Source organism: Adelges cooleyi, unplaced genomic scaffold (genome assembly GCF_023614345.1).
Source record: "Adelges cooleyi isolate 19-005CV unplaced genomic scaffold, UGA_ACOO_1.1 ACOO_flye_CR_arks_rails_tigmint_CR_PRNA_21, whole genome shotgun sequence".
Classification (NCBI taxonomy): domain Eukaryota; kingdom Metazoa; phylum Arthropoda; class Insecta; order Hemiptera; family Adelgidae; genus Adelges; species Adelges cooleyi.
In genome coordinates this window covers 13,453,097-13,475,155 of record NW_026095871.1, presented here as the reverse complement: position 1 = coordinate 13,475,155, position 22,059 = coordinate 13,453,097, and the positions used below count along the sequence as shown (strand labels likewise).

The 22,059-nt window shown below is 30.8% G+C and overlaps 2 protein-coding genes across 4 annotated transcripts; both read right to left on the bottom strand.

Moving 5' to 3' along the window:
• Nucleotides 1–53: 53 nt before the first annotated feature.
• LOC126834994 (uncharacterized) lies at nucleotides 54–6,774 on the bottom strand. The gene is made up of 4 exons (XM_050567258.1): nucleotides 6,417–6,774; nucleotides 4,541–4,734; nucleotides 1,053–1,530; nucleotides 54–488 (listed from the first exon to the last, which is right to left on the bottom strand). The coding sequence occupies exons 1-4, from the start codon at nucleotides 6,616–6,618 to the stop codon at nucleotides 217–219; spliced, it is 1,146 nt and encodes a 381-aa protein (XP_050423215.1). The 5' UTR covers nucleotides 6,619–6,774; the 3' UTR covers nucleotides 54–216.
• A 5,316-nt stretch (nucleotides 6,775–12,090) lies between these two features.
• On the bottom strand, nucleotides 12,091–21,318 carry LOC126834304 (protein transport protein Sec24C). Of its 3 annotated transcripts, none has more exons than XM_050566124.1 (17): nucleotides 21,174–21,300; nucleotides 20,969–21,068; nucleotides 17,770–20,105; nucleotides 17,528–17,707; nucleotides 16,785–16,980; nucleotides 15,828–15,943; nucleotides 15,520–15,723; nucleotides 14,957–15,163; nucleotides 14,657–14,783; nucleotides 14,200–14,360; nucleotides 13,949–14,128; nucleotides 13,660–13,861; nucleotides 13,393–13,587; nucleotides 13,110–13,313; nucleotides 12,840–13,033; nucleotides 12,629–12,780; nucleotides 12,091–12,321 (listed from the first exon to the last, which is right to left on the bottom strand). In XM_050566124.1, the coding sequence occupies exons 2-16, from the start codon at nucleotides 21,063–21,065 to the stop codon at nucleotides 12,643–12,645; spliced, it is 4,737 nt and encodes a 1,578-aa protein (XP_050422081.1). In that variant the 5' UTR covers nucleotides 21,066–21,068; nucleotides 21,174–21,300; the 3' UTR covers nucleotides 12,091–12,321; nucleotides 12,629–12,642. The 3 variants fall into 3 exon arrangements, with proteins under 3 accessions (XP_050422081.1, XP_050422080.1, XP_050422079.1); XM_050566122.1 differs by having other exon boundaries at nucleotides 12,092–12,321; nucleotides 21,183–21,318; XM_050566123.1 differs by lacking the exon at nucleotides 21,174–21,300 and having other exon boundaries at nucleotides 20,969–21,165.
• Nucleotides 21,319–22,059: the final 741 nt, after the last annotated feature.

The following is a 22,059-nucleotide window of genomic DNA, read 5'->3' as shown; positions in this document are numbered from 1 at the left end:
ACTTTATTTCACACTATCAAAATATATAAACGAGTAAATAATAAATAAATAGGTTCATAAAATTACTATAGTTAGTAGGCAGGTACTAGTTGTATTTTATTAAAAAGCTGTACGAGTATTCATAGTACACTGTATTTAAAAAATACATATAGTATTGTTTAACTATCGAATCACTTAGGCGATAACCTGGAAAACAAGTATACTAGACGAATTCTTTCAAGGTTTCTTGGTCGTCGTCGTCGTTGTCACAGGAGTGGTCGACTCTACTGGAAGTTGTTGCTGTTTCTGTAACTCTTCGTTTTGTTTCTTTTCCAGCGCGCTTATATACTGCTTCATGTAGTCTCCCTGGGGATCGAACTTAGCCGCCACTTGCCTAAGTATTTGCGGTTGGTGATTGTTTAAATAGCACATCATTTTTTCGATAACTTTCTTTTGTAAATCTGTACAATGTGTGCACTCCTCTCTAATGGCGTCCGGAAGCACTTCTGCTGCGACAAAACATAAATGTTGTGTTATTTTTTTAAACTTTTTAAACGTTCGTGTAACTCGACATAATAATAATATAGGCATACATTATATGTCTAATACCTAATGCCTAATATTACAATTAAAATAAACAAGCAAAATTCTAACCATAGTTGGTATTCATACCTGCAAAGGATTGTAACATACATGGTATATGATGAAGGCACCTATATTTTATATTAATAACAAATAGCATTGGAATGAATATTCCAATTTTTAATTTTAACTATTCAGTATTTGAGTTGTCCGGATTATTATCTATATTTAATTTCTTTATTAAAAACCTAAATTATTTCGTTTTAGCCACATAGTATTATAATGTCAAATAAGCACTAAATAGTGTAATTTTTCACACGTGAAAAAAAACACATCTTGACAAAACCAATAGCTTCCTTCTATCGCTTCGAAGCTAAAATAATTAGGTACTTCTATGATACTAAATAATGTTTAATTGTTTATAAATATAAATTAGACGGGTTATATTTTATCTTACGCGTGAAACAGTAACATCAAAATTGTTTACTCACGTTTGAGGTTTTGGGCATCGGGACTGCACGGACCGTGGTCCAAAAAGCACATGAGGTAGTTCTTTCGGATTCTCGGGTTGGCCACTAGATTGTGGGAGAAGCGTTCAATCGCTTGTTTTTGTTCGTTTTGCCGGTAATCGGGCTGTTGTTCGCCGGACTGAGGTAGCCCGTTCTGGCCAAGGTGTTGTCCAGGATGTTGTTGGTTGATTTGTTGGATGGGCTGTTGTCCGGGCTGTTGAGCGGGCTGTGGTCCGGATTGTTGCGCAGGCTGTTGGCTCGGCTGTTGAATGTTCTGTTGGACAGGTTGTTGGACGGGTTGTTGACCGGACTGTTGGACGGATTGTGGACTTCCGTTTTGTGCCTGTTGTTGGGGAAACGGTCCGCAGAGCGCCGCTGGTACGCGTACGACGCACAATACGACGACAAAACAGTAAAACATTATGTCGTTGTTGTTTTTTATTTGGGACAAAAATTCTAACTAATTGTAAGAGCCAATGATCGATTTCCGTACACCACCGCCACAGTCGATTGTGATCCGTTCGACGGATCCGGTAGGGTTTTTAACGTAGTCTGGGAGTACGGAAGTGACCTCTTTTCAATGGCGGTTTCATAGTTCTTGCGAATAACAGACTGTGGCGACAAAACGGAACCGATGAACCGAAACTCCAGGCCCATAATGTCCGAGTAAATGTAAAACAACGAACAATGCTATTATTGTCGAGGTAATCGAATCCAAATTATCAGTGCACTCTTAACGCTTGTATGATTTAAATGTACGCCGTTGGTACATGTGAACTGGAAAAACATTTCCATGGGTATAATATGTAATAACAATACATGTATAAAAAGGTTAGAGAGGGGATAAAATATAAGTATTCGAGAACCGCCTTGAAGTCGTATTCAAATGGCGTGTCCAAAACGAATTTTCCATAAAATTATTATGATTCCTTGACCGAGTTTTCCACGTTTTCGTTAGATGTATTTACAACAGACATAATATTATAAGTCCGATGCGTGTGCGTGAACAGTTCCACAGGTTGGCGACCCATTGTTGGCCGGAGTCGTTCTGGTAAGTGCTCGTAGATGCGTTTTGTTGTTATTATTTATAATTATGTTTTATTAATTTTTTAATTTTGTTTTTATCTTGCAGAAAACTCTATGCGCATACTATTAGATAAGACCGCTATTAATGACGTCGTAATTTATAGGAGATGAATTGAGTTTGCCTTGAATCATGTGGAGTTGTTTATTTTTATAACATATTACATCCAAATTGGGATAGTTGTTTGTTTCGGTCGAGTGCTCATGACTTTTCCAATCCGGTTTTCAATTCTCGCCCTCACTTATACGTCCGGATCAAATAGTAAGTGTATTTAATGTAATATATCAATTAATTGCAATCCTCGTCACTTTTTGCTTATCGTTAATAAAAGGCCGCATTTACATAAGTTTTACAATAAATTCGTATTCACGAGGTTGTAACTCACAAATGCCGCCGTATTGATTTTTTCCAAATTTACTTGAAAACAAATATAGGGTACAAACAACAGCACAAAATTATAATAAAATTGAAAAGTAGATCTGAATTTAACAAAGGTATTTTTAAATATTTTATTTGTTTTTTGTGTCTGGACCTATAAGAACAACACCGCGATGACTGGACCGATTACTTCAAACTATTTTTTCTTTAAATTAAATAACAAATTTATTGGAAATAAACATTAAAAACGTTGTTAAACGTTTTGGATTTGTAATTTTGTATTTAACTTGGATACGAAACAAATAAAAACCGTATAATCCATAAAAATCTTCTTCTATTATACTTCATTATAATCATAATAGATAGGCGTATCCAATAAAAAAATATTTTAAGAAAATTAAATAAAAATGAATTAAACAAAATAAAATAAAATAACATAACAGTTTAAGTTTAATAGACATTAGTATATTATTAGAAGTAAGGTTGGGATGAAACAGGAATAAATTTGAATACCTTTAAATTCTATCATTATTAGAGCAAAATTGAAAATATTTATATTCTCTTTAGTTTCACATACCGGATTGACTAGGTTATTTATGTTTTTAATAAGTTATTCTGGGAACCAAGTTCAAAATTTATGATATTTTTAATAGTTCAACTATTATCACAGTAGGGGATTTCCATTTTTATCTTTCAATGATAAATTTCAGGAAATAAAATTGTTTGATTATGTTACTACAACGATGTAGTAAATTTTTAATAATTATTTTGCCTAACTAAAAGAACTAAAACTCTTTGTCTTGCCTCTATCATATTTTCTAATATTTATTTAAATATTAGCTGTTAACTCTTTATGCTATAATAACAATTGCTATTAATGTGTCAAATCCATTTTACAATAGTATGGTTTAACGGCGTATTGTATAGACTATTTACATGCATGGCGGTAAACGATTCATTTTTTACATAATTACCATAATTTGTTGGATTTTAAGTTAAGTTTTTCATAATCATGAAAAACCAAATACTACTTAACAAGAGCGACAAAAATATAATTATCGAAAAGCCACAACTATATATTTTTATGAAACCGGCCAAACCTGTACCTAACATGCAAATACTAGGGTCGTACTAGAGTATTTATAACGGTTAGCACCGTACTAACAAGTACAAGTCACTTTTTAAAAGGATATTAATCATTATTAATTGTTTATCTAATTTAAAACTTCAGAGCAGGTAATGTAGAAATTTGAATAAAATAACTGCCATGACATCTGGTCAAGGAATAATAAGTTAATCGGACACACATTCCTTTTTTGGGCGATTACAGCACGACTATAAGACTTAGTCTCCTCAGAAAAGTAGTTCGAGGTTCATAGTTTGATGAATTAAAATCTAAGTGCGTCCATGCCTAAACGTAGTCTAATGTATTATCACTCCAAAAAAATTACCTAATACATTTGTAGTTATGTCCGTTATTTGTTTCAGATGGTTTCTACATATTATTCTTTCTGCTATCATTATGAGCATGGACATCGAACATCATAATCATATAATTATTTAATAACAACAACAACAACAGCAGGATAATTTACGGTTATTAATGTTGGTGTATATTTTACATATACAATTACAGTGTAATTGATTTTGTGTTTCCGAGGTCGTTTATTTTCAGTGGTAAACCGAGTATACTTGCACCATATAAACTATGGAAGTACATTTTTAAAATTATTATTGTATAAATCAATTACCCTTTTTAATTTTACAATCATTCTATAAAAGTTTATTTTAAAAAAAAATTGTATTGCACAAAATGTCTTACTATGTATAGAATATTATAATTAAACATTAAACAAAAAATAAATTTGATTTGATTCCATATATCACTCAAAACTTACAAACTATTGTTGATTAAGCAATTGGTTATTAAAAATTGTCTCGTTGTGTTCGATAAAAAAAAGTTTTGCTCATAACCGAGACCTATTTTTCAAAATCATAATGATATTTATATTTCTATATTAAGCCGCTTCGCTTCGTCCTTATAACGTTCCCTAAAGGTGCCGTCGGGATCATACTTTTCCTCCAGCTTTTTCCACATATCCTTCTTCTTTTCGGCCATGAATTTGATTATTTTTTCTGCTCCCTGCCTCTGTTTCTCCGAACAATCCTTACAGTTATTATCCATGGCGTCCGGTATCCAACCTGAAATAAACAAACATTATGTAATCACCGTACGGTAAATCTATTTTTGGTAAGAAATCATTAGTAATATTTATGAACTATTAAAAATAAATTAATATGAACGGGCAATGACACAATAATCAATAATGTCTATCTAAATGTATCATGTTGGATTTTAAATATTTTTTTAATTATTCCTTTTAAACACATTAACCCTGTATGGCAAACCTAGCTTTATCGTGTAATGTTTTCTCAGTCATATCAATAGCTTTTCTACAAATACTAATGAAAAATAACATGTATATATTCTTAGCATCCGTCTTTCTTATATTTTGATAAAAAAAAAAAAAGAATCCACTATAATACAATGAGAATGGAGTTCTATTTATAAATCAAGTAAATGAATAGAAAAAATTGTTGACAAACATGATAAAAGATCATAATAAGTAAATGACACACGATTGAGATAAAAAGTGATGTATTGTTTTTATGGTTGTTTCTGAAGGTTGTTGGCTTCCTTTAAATAAGCATCGCTGATGGTTTGTTGCATTTCCGTAATAGTGCCCATTAATTCCGGAGGCATAAATTGGAATGTATTGGCAAACGCGCTGTTCAAAACTCTGACCCCTGTATCTGTAAATTGTTCCGGCAACGATGATGTAAAACTATCTCTTATGAAGTATCTACTATTTACTAATGTTAACATAAAAAGTGCGATGAACAACAAAATAATCACAATTTCGATCTTAGCACCATGAGTTAATACATTAAAGTCGTATAAAAACGTCTTCTGATGCTCCGATTATACTTTAGATTGCAAACAACCAGATGTTTAAATAAAAATAATAAAATAGGTATTTTTAACCCTCATTATATTTTCTACGATACCATTTTGCTTGAAATTTATCAATGTAACCGCAAATATACAAAAGTTAAAGCGTCATTGGGGAGTTCAAAAGTTTCTGTTGGATAAACTTTTGTTTGCGCGTTCTATTGAACTACACTAAAAAAGATAATAAAGTATATCCTGGTTTACAATTTAAAAATTAAAATGACGCAATTGGCACCTAAACCTTCTTAAATACTTTACTTTTGGTGTTAGTGTGTGAAGGTCGGAACACACAAATTAAAATTTCCATAAAATCGTTATTCTAGACATGTTAAGTCTTAGAAGTAGGTTATTTTAGGTACAATTTGTAGTAATATATTAAAACTGAAAACATTTGTTAAAAAAACCACTAAAAAAAAAAAAATTAAATGAAAACAAATCTCTACAATTCTACAACTTCGAATAATTTTAATTTTCTGAAATTCATCGATATTCTCGTGCAGTATTGTTTTTAACACAATTTGTTTTGTACTATATACTTGTACTTAGACATTTTATTAAAAGACTTAAAAATAGTAGCAACTTGTGTTTTTTGTAATTCTGAATTTTGAAAATCCCACCTCTTGTAAGTATACGGCTGTATTTTATTTTATAACGACGGAAATTTAGGTGAACAAGGTATACTTAAAATATACGTATTAAATGCTTAAAATTAGAAAATTCAAAACTAAATTGACCATGTTCAACGAATCATCCGTCAAAAATTAAAATCAAAAAAAGTTTTCCAATCACCCTAACCCCCCTCCATAAATTTTCACTAATGAAAGGACTTGACTAGATAGGTAGAACATGACATATAGTACATTGTACTCACGTTTGAGTTCTTCGCCCTCTGGAGTACACTTTCCCTGGTCCATTAGACATTTGAAATAGCTGTTGAGCAAACGGTCATTGTTGAGGATCTCGTCTACGTTGACGTTGTCGAATTTGGTGGTGTACTTGGACGGGGCCGCTTGAACATCGACCACAGTCGCGGCCACGCAGCAGACCGCCAGGAACGCAAAGAGTTTGATCATTTTACCGGGTTTGTCGAAACCAAAAAAAAAAAAAAGTTTTATACACTAATAAGGCGTGTGAATAATAATAATATTATATACTGTCCGAAAAAACCAGCAAACGTGTTCTTTCGGTGCTTGGTGGTTGCAGATTGTAGCCACAAGTAGATCCGTCTGCAGTTAAATAGTCCTGGCAACCCGATTAAGGAGACGGGCACTCCGCAATTTACGTCACACGGGGGGCTGTTGATTACCGTGTTCCTTCAGCCGAATCGACAAGGCGTTCTTGCAGGATTCCCCACCACGCATAAAAACACAATTAAAGCACTTGTGCATATCAACAACAATATATTAATAATGCATTTAATCCTCTTCTTGGGCAAAAAAAAAAAACAAGCCTTGGTGGCCGACGCCCGTCACGTGTACAATTACAACATTTACAACATTTACCTTGGAAGCGGTCTCTACCAGATTCGGTCACACGTCGATAAACACCCAAGAACAAAGTTTGTGTCCAGCATTAAATACCATGGTTTTTGTTTTGTTTTTGCCAAATTAAATATGAAATTGTTCTACGAGATAATTATTATGTAAGCTACAAACAAGTGGTTAGTCGGCTTCTAAAAGTGAATCTAATTTCGCTTAAAAAAACCCCAATAACGACCAAATATTATATGCGTAAGCTATACATCTCGAACGTCTTCTTCCGCTTCTATAAAAATACTTATTAGCTGAAATACATTTAATTGCCGTATTATTTTATTACCGGTACAAATGAAGTAGTATCAAAAGTAATTTCAATAACATTTTAAGAGAGCAAAATTAAAATGATTTTTTTTGTATTCTCTAGGTGATGCTTATTCGTTTTCTTTAAAAATGTAAAAACAATTTAAAGCAAACACAGATAGAATTAAGACTACATTACAATTATTGTAAATAAAAAATTTGTTGTTAAAAAAAAAATGTCACTTGTGCCCTTGTACTTTGGATCCTTTTACTTGAAAAAAATGAAACTAAATAATTGTATTAGGTAATAGATAACTATTAATAAAATATAATATTACGTAGGTTATTGTAGAACACACATTTTTTTGCCTCGAGAATTTACTTTATTTTTACTAATATTATTATGGAGATTATAGGCGGCCCTGATTTAAAAAAAACGACTTCAATTTGTTTTCATTTTGTAGATATATTTGCTTTACATACATTTCGTTAATAAGTTACTATGTTTGTTTTAACTTTATAAGGTTTGCAGAGGTTAACGTTTAATAAAAATTATTAATTATAATTTCTAAATTTTGACGAATGACCAGTTAAATCAACGTAAAGTTTAATGAAAATCAAATGACTTTATAATCAGTACACTAAATATGTCCAAAAATAGGTCTAATTTCTAAGGTAACAAATAAAAAATAAAGTTAATTATATTTACACTCATTAATATTTCGTTCTTCAATAAAAAAAAAATGATTGTGACATCTATATCTAAATTTTAGAAAAATTAAATTCTTACAACATATTTGATAGATCTGTAAACTTATAGTTGCCAGTAGTCATCATACCTGTAAACTTTTACTAACAAAAGCCTAGAAATTTACCGCACGTTATATTATTATATAAACACCATACAAATTACACGTTTATAAGGTCTACTAGAACAAAACATAAAAAAAATCCAAATATTATTCTCTAATTCTTTATTTATATAATTATTATATAAATAAAAAATTTAATGATCACCAATTATTATTCTGTCAAGAAGGTCAAAATCTGCGGTTCCTGAGTTTTTCTTATATAGTATTGATATTAAGCCTAATTTTGATGTACATTAGTTTTCTTATGATATTTTTATTTCATTATGATTTACAATATCATTTTTTTCAAAACATGTTGGCTAGGTACTTAAAATATTGCAAAACGCTAGAGGCAAATTATAAATTTGGTTTTTTATCTTAGAAACCTATACAGTCCTTAGAGGATGTGACGGAGGAAGCGAATCGTGCCCCGGTTCTCAAGCACTCGCTTGTTAATTCATTTTTCTACGGACTTTGTCCAATTATGTATACAATGTAATACATAATCGTTTAATAAACATTAATGATTTCAGTTCAATGCATACGTCACTCACTAATTACAGGCCAATTATTATTATGACCGATCCTTTGATCATTTTAACGGTATAGATGTCTTGTTGTCACGTGTTACCAAATGGAAAGGTACTCATAATAAGTATAATTTATAGTTCAATAACACCGCTTTAAATTATTGTATAGTTTATAAATACAAACTAATTGACAATGCGCAGCAAGGGCTTTAACTATTATATAGGTCTACATATTAACACAGAACATAATAGACTGCACTTATTGGACAAATTAAAATATAATCTACATTAGTTACATAATAACAATTATGACAAAAACAAGTAACACAAAAACATTTTAGAAATAGTTAAGTACTTATTAGAAATTGCAAATAAAATATTATATAGTTTTTTTCAGACTAGCATCTGTAAAGTAACAATAGCGGGTAAACTATTTTCTACGTGTATATACTATTAATCCTAACGCTCATATGATATAAAATAGTAGTTAGCAAATTTGTTAAATAAACAATATTTCTACACCAATGGATATTAGATAGAGCCTGTCGAATACTGGTGATCATAATATGGTAACAGTTTAACATAACATTTGATTTTCTAAACATCACTATATTATAATATCCATTATGATAATATTAAGCTAATAAATGAGACGAAATATAATAATTGAACAAATTGCCTTGAATTCACGCTTTCCTTTATATCGCCATTCAACTTAATTCCAGTCCAATTATGCGAATATTATTGTGCAATCGCCATGTCCATTGTCAATAAAATCGAGTACACATTCGTTTGGAGTAACAATAACGATTAATGCGTGAAAACAATAACGACGTGACTGTTTGTATGCTTTTTATTGTGAAAAATCCTGCATCGAGTAAAACGCAATTCCTGAGAAAACAAAAATATTCTGACAAGTGTTGTAAATGTGTTATTACCTACTAGCGTGGGTAATACAAAGATAACAAAAAAAAAACCATTAGTGGAATTAAATCTACGTTTTTTTATTCAAAATGAATTAATTATGTAAATAAATATATTTATTAATTATTGGTTTAGGAATATATTCTACTCTAATAGATGTCCTATCTCGGCCCAATGATTGTCAAACAAGTCTCTTGATTTAAAACTGCTTAAGAGGCCCAAAGTACCTTCATACTTACTTCCTAGGTCTCCCATTTAGGACTCTCAGTTCTCATGGGGAAATTTAATCCGACGTGACGACTCCTAATTAAAAAAAAAACTTAAACGGGAATCCTCAAAACACAGCACTAAACTTAACACGTCTATGTACACTACTTTAAACCTAACCTCGTAAATTGCAATGCCGTAGATTCATGAACGACACTGGAACAAGTGCACCGCCATATTTATGTTTGCCCAGTTAAGTCCGTAATGACCCACATGTAATTTGATAAATTAAAAAGTGTAAATTTTATCGACGGTGCTCAGAAAAAACTGCCAAGTCTAAAATGTATAACTGAATCTAGGTATGACATACTCTTTAAACAAACGTTTTACTTAGACAGCTTTTCCCAAACACCATCGATGCCCCACTGACAAAAAGATTGATCTGGATTGGTTTCACCAATGAAAAATGTATGGTCTAGGGTATCAATAGTAAAGCTACACTGGCTGTGTAGAATATATTCTACACGAGCACTTGTATAAAATTAAATTCTGAACGATCTCTGGTCTCTGTTGTAGTCACCAATATCAAAAACGAAACGCGCTTGCGTAAAAATAATAATTTGTACATGATAATCAACAATTAGTAAGTGTAAATGTTAGTTCTATAGCCAAGCACCAAGCAGAACGGGACGTTTTCCAGTGACGTGGGAAAAATCGCGAATAAATATGTAACCGTGATGAATCATAAATATTATACATTTTTACATTGACCTCCGCCGTTGTTTCAAAACGCGTAACTACCAAGATTTATTTTTACGTACACAATAAAATAATTTATGAAACATTAATTGAGGATAACTTTTAATTGAATGTTTTACTTATAAAAAAAAAAAAAATAGTGGGAAATATTAAATATTTATGTAATTTAAGTAGAGATAAATATTTTTTCAATTAAAGTATTCAAAAATACGCACTTGAAATATATTTTGTATTTGAAATTGGTTTCAGAATTTATGTTTATTTATTGTTTCAAAGAACCTATTTGTTGTTTTTGCTTGTCGATAAATGTATTAAATACAATATATTTCGTTCGCACAGTTACATTTTAATTGTGCGAAAGAAACATAAAGCACATTCCGCCGAAGCATAGCCTACAAAGAGTTAGAAACGGTCGAAGACAACATAATATAAAAACACCAAATCACTTTAATTACTTCAGTTTGTTATATAATGAAATAGTTATCGGTACAATGATGACCTCGTTATTGGGTAACCAATATTTAATAAAATACACTAATTAGGTTCTCCTATAGTCCTATAAAACCAAATCAAAAGCTCGTAACAATATTATTATTAGGTTGTATATATTTTTCTAATATCCTCCGTATAAAAATAAAAAATTATTTAAAACGGTAAAATCTATTAAATAGTTCCTTTACACACAAGTGTTGTATTATACAGAATAATAGTAAATCCGGGAATAGCGTAGGCTATATGATTATGATAGTTTTTTACTACTCTCTCTTCCCAAGGAGCCAGGAGTGGGCAACGATTAGGCTCTTTAGGCTGTTTTCGATGGGAACTATATTTTATACGTGTAGAATAGCAAATGAATTAGCTAAACACATTATTTTTTTTCTAAATTGTATTTCATATCACAATTAAATTATTACATTATAACATAATAGGTATGGAAACTAGTAATAACTACCGCAACAAGCTTAGGATTGCCAAGTAGATAATAAATATAGTCAATTTGTATCAGCTATTGAAGGATAGGACAGTGACGCTAAATTCAGTAATATAATTGGACAATTAAAAAAAATGTTACCAGTGGCCACATGCTTATTGTCTAGATACCTAGTTCGGCTTCAAAATATTTCAGTTATTTTAACTTTGAACGAAATTGATTATAAAAATCAATACTTATCTAAATATATTGTATGATCAATGACCATGAATTGTATGGAAGAAATTCTAACCGTGAAACTCGTTGGTCAATTTGTCAATACATTTTTTTTATTTAACTTAAAAAAGTGAACTCGCCCTTTCATAGCAAAAGCTCTTACTTATTTACAAACAGAAGATGTTACAAGATAAAAAAAATAGTAGTCTTACCTATAGAAAAAAAATAACACGTAATCCAAAATTAAAATACTATAATCTATTAAATTATCATATTATATAATTTAGATAAAAACCAGTTAAGCGATAAATTTTATAGATTTGTTTAAATAAATAATATATATATACACATTGTTTACACCCCGAGGAAAGGTGATAAATTAACATATAATAAAAATTAAACAAAAAAATAATAATAAAAGTAATAACAGGTATTTTTAAAACTGTGTTTTACACATCTTTTTTTATATAGAGACGTAGGTATGTAAATGAAACAGAACAACTGTGCAAAAATTATCAAAGTTGTGGATAAATAATTCTAGTATTGGCGTTAATCCCAATATAGCAATTCCATTAATTACCTAGAAAATAATTTATACAAATTATTCAAAAAAAAAAAAATGTTATTTTATTTTTATAAGAACTATTTTATTTTATATAATAATAATAATTGTAATTACATAAAATAAAGTTTAAAAAAGCACATTCTGTAAAATAAAATATTTTTTTAACATGTGTAACCAATTCTTACATTACACTTACGAGATTTTATTTTACCTAATACCAACTAAAAATATAAAAAAAATTAGCTTATAAAAGAAAAACAAAAATATCTTCTCTTTCAAATTTTAAAACTCTTTAATAAGGTATTGAACTATTTTTATTTACCATTTTTGTATTTGCTAACTGAGTAAATTACGTATTTCTTTATGCATGTGACACAAAAACTCAACATAAGACGAGCTGTTGTCAATGTGATCTTCAACTAAGAAATGTCTCATAACTATTTCAATTTTATCTCTTTGCCGTATGATTGATAACTATAAATAACAAATTGGATAGTTAATTTATGATCAGTTAAACGGATTTCTATACATACTCTCATAGTATGACTTCGTTCGTCCTGTATTTTAGATATCACTTCACGGACGGCTTTATTCAACGGATTATCGATTACAGGTATATCAGTGCGTTCAGTGTTAACTTGTGTGCAGTTTGTTACACCAAATACATCAGTCAAAAACGTTTGACTTAGACCCAAACCAAGCCATAAGAACATAAATACACCATTTTCTAAAAACACAATAATTTAAAAAATATTTTGTTTGTTTAGATAACTAGTAATACATAATTATTTTTTTCCAAGTACCTAAAATATAAGCTCCGCTTTCAGAAAACTTTTCAATAGAGCACCTTAATTGGCAAGGTATTGCTACGTCCGCCAAGTTTGTTTCATTTTCAAGTGTGTGAATCGGAATTAACCGAGGATAAAAATAGCCTAAAGTAGTCGGTATGTCTGCAGTAATAACAAGATGCATATTGTACCAACGATCATCAACTGTCATATCAGGGCCTGCAAACAAAGTTGAATTAATGATAGATAATAAGAATAAATATTAATTTTAAATACTTTACTATATACTAAAACTTACCACCGGACATTGCATCACTTTTAATCAAACAATTCAAATAAAGGGGCATAAGTTTCATACATTCAGGCAAGATAAGTTGACCGGCTGAGGTCGGTGATGCACAATGTTTTCTGTAGCAGGCTAAGATTTGAGCAGTCTTATTTATAATTGCATCCTTCACCTGTCGTCCTGAACTTTCCAATATTTTGTACATAACTAAAACAATAAAAAAAATATATATTAATGCCAACAAAATATTGGAAAAATATTTTTATAAAATTTAATTACCTTGTTTCCCAAAGAAATTCATAATTGTATCTAAATCACAGCTACGATACAAATCACCCATTTCTCCACTTGAACGCAGCGATAAATTCAAAATACGCACTCGTCTTTGACCACTGCACGATGTATAAAGCATGGCTGTTTGAATCAAAACTCCATCCTGCTCATCAAGTTTGTCATCGTGTTTCACTTCAATTGCTATCGCCTAAACACACAAATATGTTAATGAACAATTATGGCCGAAATAAAAATAAAAAATAAATCATAGGCTACAAACCCCAAAAATACTCACTTTATCACAGTCAATAGCACCTAATTCCACATCAGTGGTGTTTGACATGTTGAAATGTCCGTAGAAATCTGTTGGCCGAACGCCAGTTGAAGTTCTAACACGCATAACAGCATCAAAAACTGTTGGCCGACTAATATCACGTTTCAAATCTGATAAGAAACGTTTACCATCAAACTCGGCCTAAAAATGTGTTTATGATTAATAAAATAAAAAAAAAAAAAAAAAAAAAAAAAACACAACTAGTAACTCACTTGGAAGTAAGTATATTTAAATATTTCACCGCCGCTTATCCTAGATACTTGACCAATTGTCGCAAGATCAATGTAAGAATTATTAGTGACAAATAAATCCACTCCGCAACCAACTTGAACACATTCTTCTCCCAATTCCTTGTAAATACTTGTTTGGGGGTCTAATAAAAAAATATGTATTTTTATAAAGTTTAAACTAAATCAAGGTGAAGGTTTTCAATAGATTTGTTTGTTAAGAAAAATGTATCAGTGAATTTCAGAGCACATTGATTTATTTACTAAAGGTATAAGCTTAGCTTTGATACCGTTTGCGTAAATTTGAATAAGCTGTTATTCACAAAGCTAGCAGCTTATTTTATAATTAATTATTTTTAGCATATGGTACTTCGAAATATTGCTCGACTAATTAAAAAAAAATATTATATACTTCCAAAGTTCATATTTTAGTTTTACTTACTCAAAACAGACTTTTCTTTGTCTGTAGCAAGCAATTTTCGGTCTTCTCGATTCTTCAGTTTACCTGGCGCTTCTGCAATTGGCAAAGATGAATGGAATACAAACAATTTACCACAGCAATCGGCGTTCTATATAAACAAAACAACTAATATTAGAAAATGTATTTAATTGACACAATTATGTTTAATTAAACTTGTATCACAGTTAATTAAATAAAAATAAAAAAGTATACATAAAACTGTTCATTTATAGATATTATTATAATTTTAATAAGTGTAATAATAAACTAAATCTTAATTACTTTTAACGCTTCTATTCCTGCTTTAATCGCTGGGTAAAGAACAGTTTCGGTTGTACGAGTTTCATTAAACTGTATTGGTATTTGTTCCATTAACGCATCAATAACATGTGATGACTTTTCAGGATCACACAAGAATCCATCCAATAATGGCATAAACATTTCAGTAGTGTCGCCTACTACCATCATTTGAGGAACGACAAGTGTTTCCTAAACCATTAAATCATTTTATTTTAACAAATGGCAACTATGTAAAAAAAATATATATCATTTTGTATGAACACTAAAAATAATAAATAAAACAGATAAAGTTACAGATAAGTAGTCACAAACAAAATCAATTTTAAAACAAATATAACTATTATTTTAATATGGCTTTGTAAAATACTCGTATTTTTAACAATATAAAGTTAGTATTTAAGATATTGAATCAAATAAATTCCCCAAAAATTAACTGAAATACCGTGTGCGATTAATGATTAATACTTAACATATCTAACATGTTAAATAAATACATTTTGTATAATTTTTATGTAGATTAAGTTATGTATTTGAATTATTTTTACCTTTATGTTATAAAAATGAATAGTTGTATCATACGTGATAAATCCAACACGTATTTTGCTCTTTTCATCACCCAACTCGGTAGGCAATTGAGTAAGCAACTCTTTCATATAACTACAAATCAATCTTACAAGACCTGACTTCACGTTATTATACGATACATCAATTACAAACACATATGCTGGTGGTTTTGGCTGTATTTCTTTCTATAAGATACAAATGTCATTTAGATCTTATAATTTAATATTTATATACAAAGATGATTAATATATTTATAAATAATAACAATTAATAATAAATATTTACTAACTCGACAATATTCTTTGGGGACTATAAATTCATAAGAACCAAAACACAATTCTGGTCTTTCAGAACGGTCAAGACGTTGACCAGTATGATCCAAATGTTGGAAATATTCCACAGGCACTATAATACAACGGATATAAGAATTATTGAGTATAATTATTTTAGCTATAAGCTTAAAGTTATTAGAAAACTATTTTCATAAATAATTACAATGTTGATAACATTTTTAATAAAATGTTAATTGATCTAATTTCTAATTGAAATTAGATAAATAAATAATTAAAAATGTAATTTTTAAAAAATTATCATTGTACTTTTTGCTTAAATTATTATTCAAAAATTTTTTGTTTCTTTATAACCAAAATTATATATCTTGAACGTTATTTAACATTTATTTTCGTCCTTTAAAATGGCTATTTTCTGAAAATTATCTATTGATATTAATGACTGACCAATAGTGAGTTTGGAATAATTTATTATTCTTTAAATAACAAATAATGAAATTATAGTTACAAAAGAGGTTTAACGAAAAATAGTTTAAATCATACAAACTAATCATTTACTACGTTCTCTTGAATATTATACTATATTATTTGTATCTCAAGAAGTAATTAAACAAACCTGGTTCACAAACAATTATTATATTTAATAAACTATTCTCACACTATTATTTTTAAAATAATTATCAAATTTGAATACATTTTTATTTTCTGTCATAAAAGACTATTTATAATATATTTAAGCTATCAGGTGTTTATACTACTAAATAAATATATTTAATAATGGGTTACATATATGGTCATTAAGTGTTTAAGGAATTTTCAAATATTTAGTTATCCATTAGTTGGTTAGTAGATGGGCCCAAGAAGTGTCTATGCCTATGTTCTGATACCTGTAGATCCACTTTGCACATAGTTTTCCATTAGTTGCATAAAAAAAATAAAATTCATTAGTAATTTACCTTCTGTTGAAGCTTTGCATAAGAGACACACAAAATGTTTTCCTCCATCAATGAATTGCATAAACGGGCTCATATATGCTTTACATCTTTTACACCTAACTGGACCGACATCACCAGTATTTATGATGGGAGGTGAATATTCATCATATTTCATTTTAGCCATTGGACTAATAACCAAGCCAAATGGTACTGAAGTCTTAAAATCATAAACATAAACTAATGTAATACATAAATATTAAAACAAAAATAATGCTTTTAATTATATTGCTGAGTTGCAAACTGTAGAAAAAGATCAAACGCCTAAATACAACAAAATTATATTTATTGGAAAATACAGTATCCTTTAATTATTACCTTTATATTTATTTTTATCTTTCAACAAAAATTAATATGAGATATTTGTTTATGTCTACAATCACCAGTTTCAACTTAAAAGTTAAAATTAATACTTAAAATTTACTTGAAACAATTTTTTTTTTAAATAGCAATTCCTAGAAATGTTTTTAATTTGTCAATAAGATAACTATTAAACAAACATTCTATTAACTAATTGATTAATTGTCGTGAAACCCACTCGGAAATTGATAAATCCTTCCCGATTGGTAATATGTTTACATTAAATTTATTTATTTTGACACCCTTAAAAACAACATATTTATTAATAAGCAGTATGATATGTAGAGCATATTGTAGTTTATACATAATGTGTTGTTTGCTATTTATGAACAATGAAAATAAAATACCTGTTTCATAATATCTGTTGTAATTGGAACAGAGTACATAGTTGATCTTATTAGTCTAGGTGATGCATTACCACCATCTTGAACAGTAAAGTCCGTAGTTACTAATGGAGGAACAAGGCCCCTTTGGTTTGTCAAAAACACTCCACCCTTACTATGTTGATCATCTTCCATAACTTGAACCTAATAATATTAAATTTAATAATTTAAAGACAATTATTAAACAGTAAATATAAAATACTAACTGGACTTGGCATCTGGTCAGGATCTAATCTTCTATTTGGAGCTGGTTGACCCATATAAGCTGGTGTACCAGTTTGCTGATTTGGTGGATAGCCGGGTTGTTGCGATGGATATCCTGGTTGTTGAGGAGGGAAATTTCCTTGTGTTTGAGGAAATCCTTGTGGTGGTATACCTGGTTGCTGGGATGGTACAGGTTGCGAGGGAAAACCTTGAGGTTGTGATAAGCCCAATCCTAAGGGTTGTGGAGGAAATCCTGGTTGTTGCATTGCTGATGGTTGTGGAGGAAATCCTGACTGTTGCACTGCAGATGGTTGTGAGGGAAATCCTTGTTGTTGCATTGCTGATGGTTGTGGAGGAAATCCTGACTGTTGCACTGCAGATGGTTGTGGGGGAAATCCTTGTTGTTGTTGCATGGCCGATGGTTGTGGAGGAAACCCTGGTTGTTGCATGACTGATGGCTGTGGAAGAAATCCTGGTTGTTGCATAGTCGAATTAGGTTGAGGAGGAAATCCTTGTCGCTGCCGACTCAAATTGGATACTATTGGAAATTCTGGATTTTGCGTGTTTAAATTAGTTTGTGTTGGAAAACCAGGTTGTTGAAGAGGCAAACTCGATTGTACACCAACACCCGAATATTGTGAAGCTGTACTAGATTGTGGTGGAAATCCTGGTTGTTTTGTTGGATAACCTGATTGTTGTGGAGTTAAATTTGGCTGAGGAGGAAATCCTGGTTGATTAGAACTTAAATTCGATTTTGAGTGAGGTCCTGTTTGTAATGAAGCTGAACTTGAAAGTGGAGGAAATCCAGATTGTTGTGGTGTAGGATTTGCTTGTGGTGGAAAACCTTGTTGTTGTGGGGGAAATCCTGGTTGTTGTGGTTGAAAACCTGATTGCTGTGGAATTGAATTGAGTAAAGAGGGAAATCCTGGTTTTTGCGTTTCAGAATTTGATTGTGGTGGAAAACCCGACTGTTGAGGTGTTGAACTAGGTTGTGGAGGAAATCCTTGTTGCTGCGAAGGCAAAGTTGATTGTGGTGGTAAACCAGATTGTTGTGATATCAAATTAGGTTGTGGAGGAAATCCTGGTTTTTGCATAATTGAATTAGAATGTAGTGGAAATCCTTGTTGTTGTGAAGCCGCAACAGGTTGTGGAGGAAAACCGGGTTGTTGTGAAATAGAATTAGGTTGTGACGGAAATCCTTGTTGCTGTGCAGCTGAAATAGGTTGTGGTGGAAAACCTGGTGGTTGTGAAATAGAATTAGGTTGTGAAGGAAATCCTTGTTGCTGTGGAGCTGAAATAGGTTGTGGTGGAAAACCTGACTGTTGTGGAGGAAATCCAGGTTTTTGCATAGTCGAATTAGAATTTTGAGCAAATCCTTGTGGTTGTGGAGCCGAACTGGGTTGTGGTGGAAAACCTGGTTGTTGAGAAATAGCATTTGCATCTAAAGGAAACCCTGGTTTTTGCAAAGCCGAATTAGAATTTGGCGGAAATCTTTGTTGTTGTGCAGCCGAAGAACTGGGTTGTGGTGGAAAACCTGGTTGTTGTGAAATAGAATTTGCATCAGAGGGAAATCCTGGTTTTTGCATAATCGAATTAGAATTAGGAGGAAATCCTTGTTGTTGCGGAACCGAGCTAGCTTGTGGTGAAAAACCTGGTTGTTCTCCTACAGACGTAGATTGTGGTGGAAAACTAGGTTGCTGTAAAGCTGCACTTGGTTTTTGTAAAGGTTTTCTGGACTCTTGTGTTTGAAAACCAAATTGATGCTGCGAAAAATTTGTATGTTGAGACTGAAATTCAGCGTTTTGAATAACTTTTGATTCAAATGTGTTTTCAGGAGGCGCATTTGACAACTGAGGTTGTAGGTCTTGGTGTTTTGTACCTTCTAATTGCTGAGAGTGAAAAGTATTTTGTGGTCCATTTTGTAAATTAGAATTGGCTGATCTATTTAATTTGTCTTCACTAAATTGAGTAACGTTTTGTGGGTTAGATGAATTACCTGTTGCAGAACCATTATGCTGAATTTTATTGTATGTCATAGGGAAACCTTCAGAATTATTTGATTGTACATGGCTAGGATCTGAAGAAAATGACTTTTGAGGTTGAGGTGAAAAAGCTGATACCATTGGTGTAGGCTGATTTTGATTTAAATCGGATCCACAATTCAACTGATTCATATCATTCGTTAGGGAGTGCATGTTATTTGGAATGTTTGAACTTGATACATTTGGTTTTGTAAATTGTAATGCATCATTTGAATAATTTTGTGTTCCGTTCATTGGAGGTCTTAAATCTTGATTACTTTGTTGGCCGATATATCTATCAGATGTTGGTAATTGATCTAATAAAAAAATATATTATATTATAATACTTTACTTCATATTTTTAGGTTTCACCTACTATGCACTTTAAAATTATAATCAAATTAGTTATTACCTATATAATCATTTTCCAAAATAATTCTGTGGCTTGGATCTAATAGGTCCAATGTCACTTTTTGTTACTTTTAGGAAATGTGCTTTAAGGTTTTATGTTTTCCATTAAACTCTTATGTTAATTTTTTTACCAGACAAAGTTGTTCAATTTTTGCCCGCAGAGTGTCATTTTTAACAGTATAATATAAAGAATGTTTTAATTTTTGTATTTAGTGGACTAACTAGTTTATATCTAGAATTGACATGGGCTACAGAATTATACATTTAAACTTATTTATAAATACAAGTTTATCTACATAATTCTGTTCAAACTACTGAAATCTACATTTTTTATAAAACTAATCTTGTGTATAAAACTGTTAAACTGAACAAAAAAACAGTCTATTATTTAAATATAATGACACCAATGTATCTGTTAGTTATTTTCAAAGATGAATGCTGTTAAACTCTCATTGTAAAACAAATATTCTATTTAGTTAAGTTTATTGAAAGAACATTGCACTTAATTAACTCTTAAAGTTTACCAACGTTTTTAAAATAAAATTCTTGTCTAATGCAAACCATAAGGAGTATATAATTAATATTAATTGATATGTTTCAACTGATTGATGTCAAAAACATGTAGAGTATATTTGATAACATAAAATAAAATCAGTTATAATCTACCATATTTAGGTTTTTTTTTTAATAATTTGTACTAGGTACATTCATTAAATTTGTTAATATACAATGTAACCAAATTAATTTGTATTATTATTTAGAGACTTACCGTTTGATAATGGATAGTGCTGACCATGTTGTTGCTCTGATGTAGGAGGCACGATATTATTTTGTTGAAAACGATCAGGCATAAATTGAGAATTCATTTTCTGCAAACATACACAATTACGCAAATTATATCGAGACTTAATGTCAAACTGACTACGTGTACATATGACCCGTATGGCGTATATGATAATATAGTAGTTATTTACATGTCTTACTTAATTGGAAAAAATAAAAATAACAAATATTGTTAGGCCCTTCTAAATTGAATTTAAATACCACTTTACACTATTGTACGTGGCCACGGGGCACGGACTAAGATAAACAGGATTGGTATTTGGAAAATGGAAACGAACCCGTTATCAATGACACCAAAGTGTAACGTAACAATACAAACGACTGTCTTCAACGCCATCTATGGCTTATTTTCTAACATGACTCAGATTTATTAGGCGCATAATTTTCAATTAGTTTTATTAACAACTCGTAGACCATAGAAAGATTCGATTATAAAAACTGTAATGATTTTGTAAACAGGAGTAACAGTTATATAACACAATTTCACAACAGTGAACAGTAATTCAAATATTAAACAAAATACGATTACAGTAATGAGTTACTAGATAGCGCAAAAGAAAAAACGTCACGTGTACCGTCGATAGATAAGGAAGTGAAGGGAAGCATTATCCTGCCGGCCTGTTACCCCGCCCGCCTCTCATCTATTATTTTCCAGTCCTACATACTCGTGCGGCTTGTCACAATATACAAATCACAATATTAGCTATACTTGATACCTAGTCCACATATACCGTTCACCGTTGTAATTTGTGGCGTGTATTAGGTACGTGGCAGTTTCAGAGCTCTATTCGTACCTTGCCTATAGCTGTCCACTGTCAAGCCATTCTGATTACTTTGCTATTATAGTCTACAATTAATGTACGTGTAGCAAAAAAAGTATAAGAGTAAAAAAATATGTTCTTCACAACTGCAGACTAGGTACTGTCGATCCAATAGGAGAATATTGTAATAGAGGAGGCACTCTTTGTAAGGTTAGCGTTAGCCTCTAACCGTCGAGTAAAGTCTAAATTTTGGAGG

Coding starts and splice junctions, on each gene's coding strand:
- LOC126834304 (XM_050566122.1), bottom strand. CDS start 21,065: ATGAATTCTCAATTTATGCCTGATCGTTTTCAACAAAATAATATCGTG. Junction 15,724..15,827: donor TCCCCAAAGAATATTGTCGA/GTTAGTAAATAT, acceptor TGTATCTTATAG/AAAGAAATACAGCCAAAACC. Junction 14,361..14,656: donor CAAAGAAAAGTCTGTTTTGA/GTAAGTAAAACT, acceptor TTTTTTTATTAG/ACCCCCAAACAAGTATTTAC.
- LOC126834994 (XM_050567258.1), bottom strand. CDS start 6,618: ATGATCAAACTCTTTGCGTTCCTGGCGGTCTGCTGCGTGGCCGCGACT. Junction 1,531..4,540: donor AGCGGCTTAATATAGAAATA/TAAATATCATTA, acceptor TCTTACAATTAG/TTAGAATTTTTGTCCCAAAT. Junction 489..1,052: donor CGATGCCCAAAACCTCAAAC/GTGAGTAAACAA, acceptor GTTTTGTCGCAG/CAGAAGTGCTTCCGGACGCC.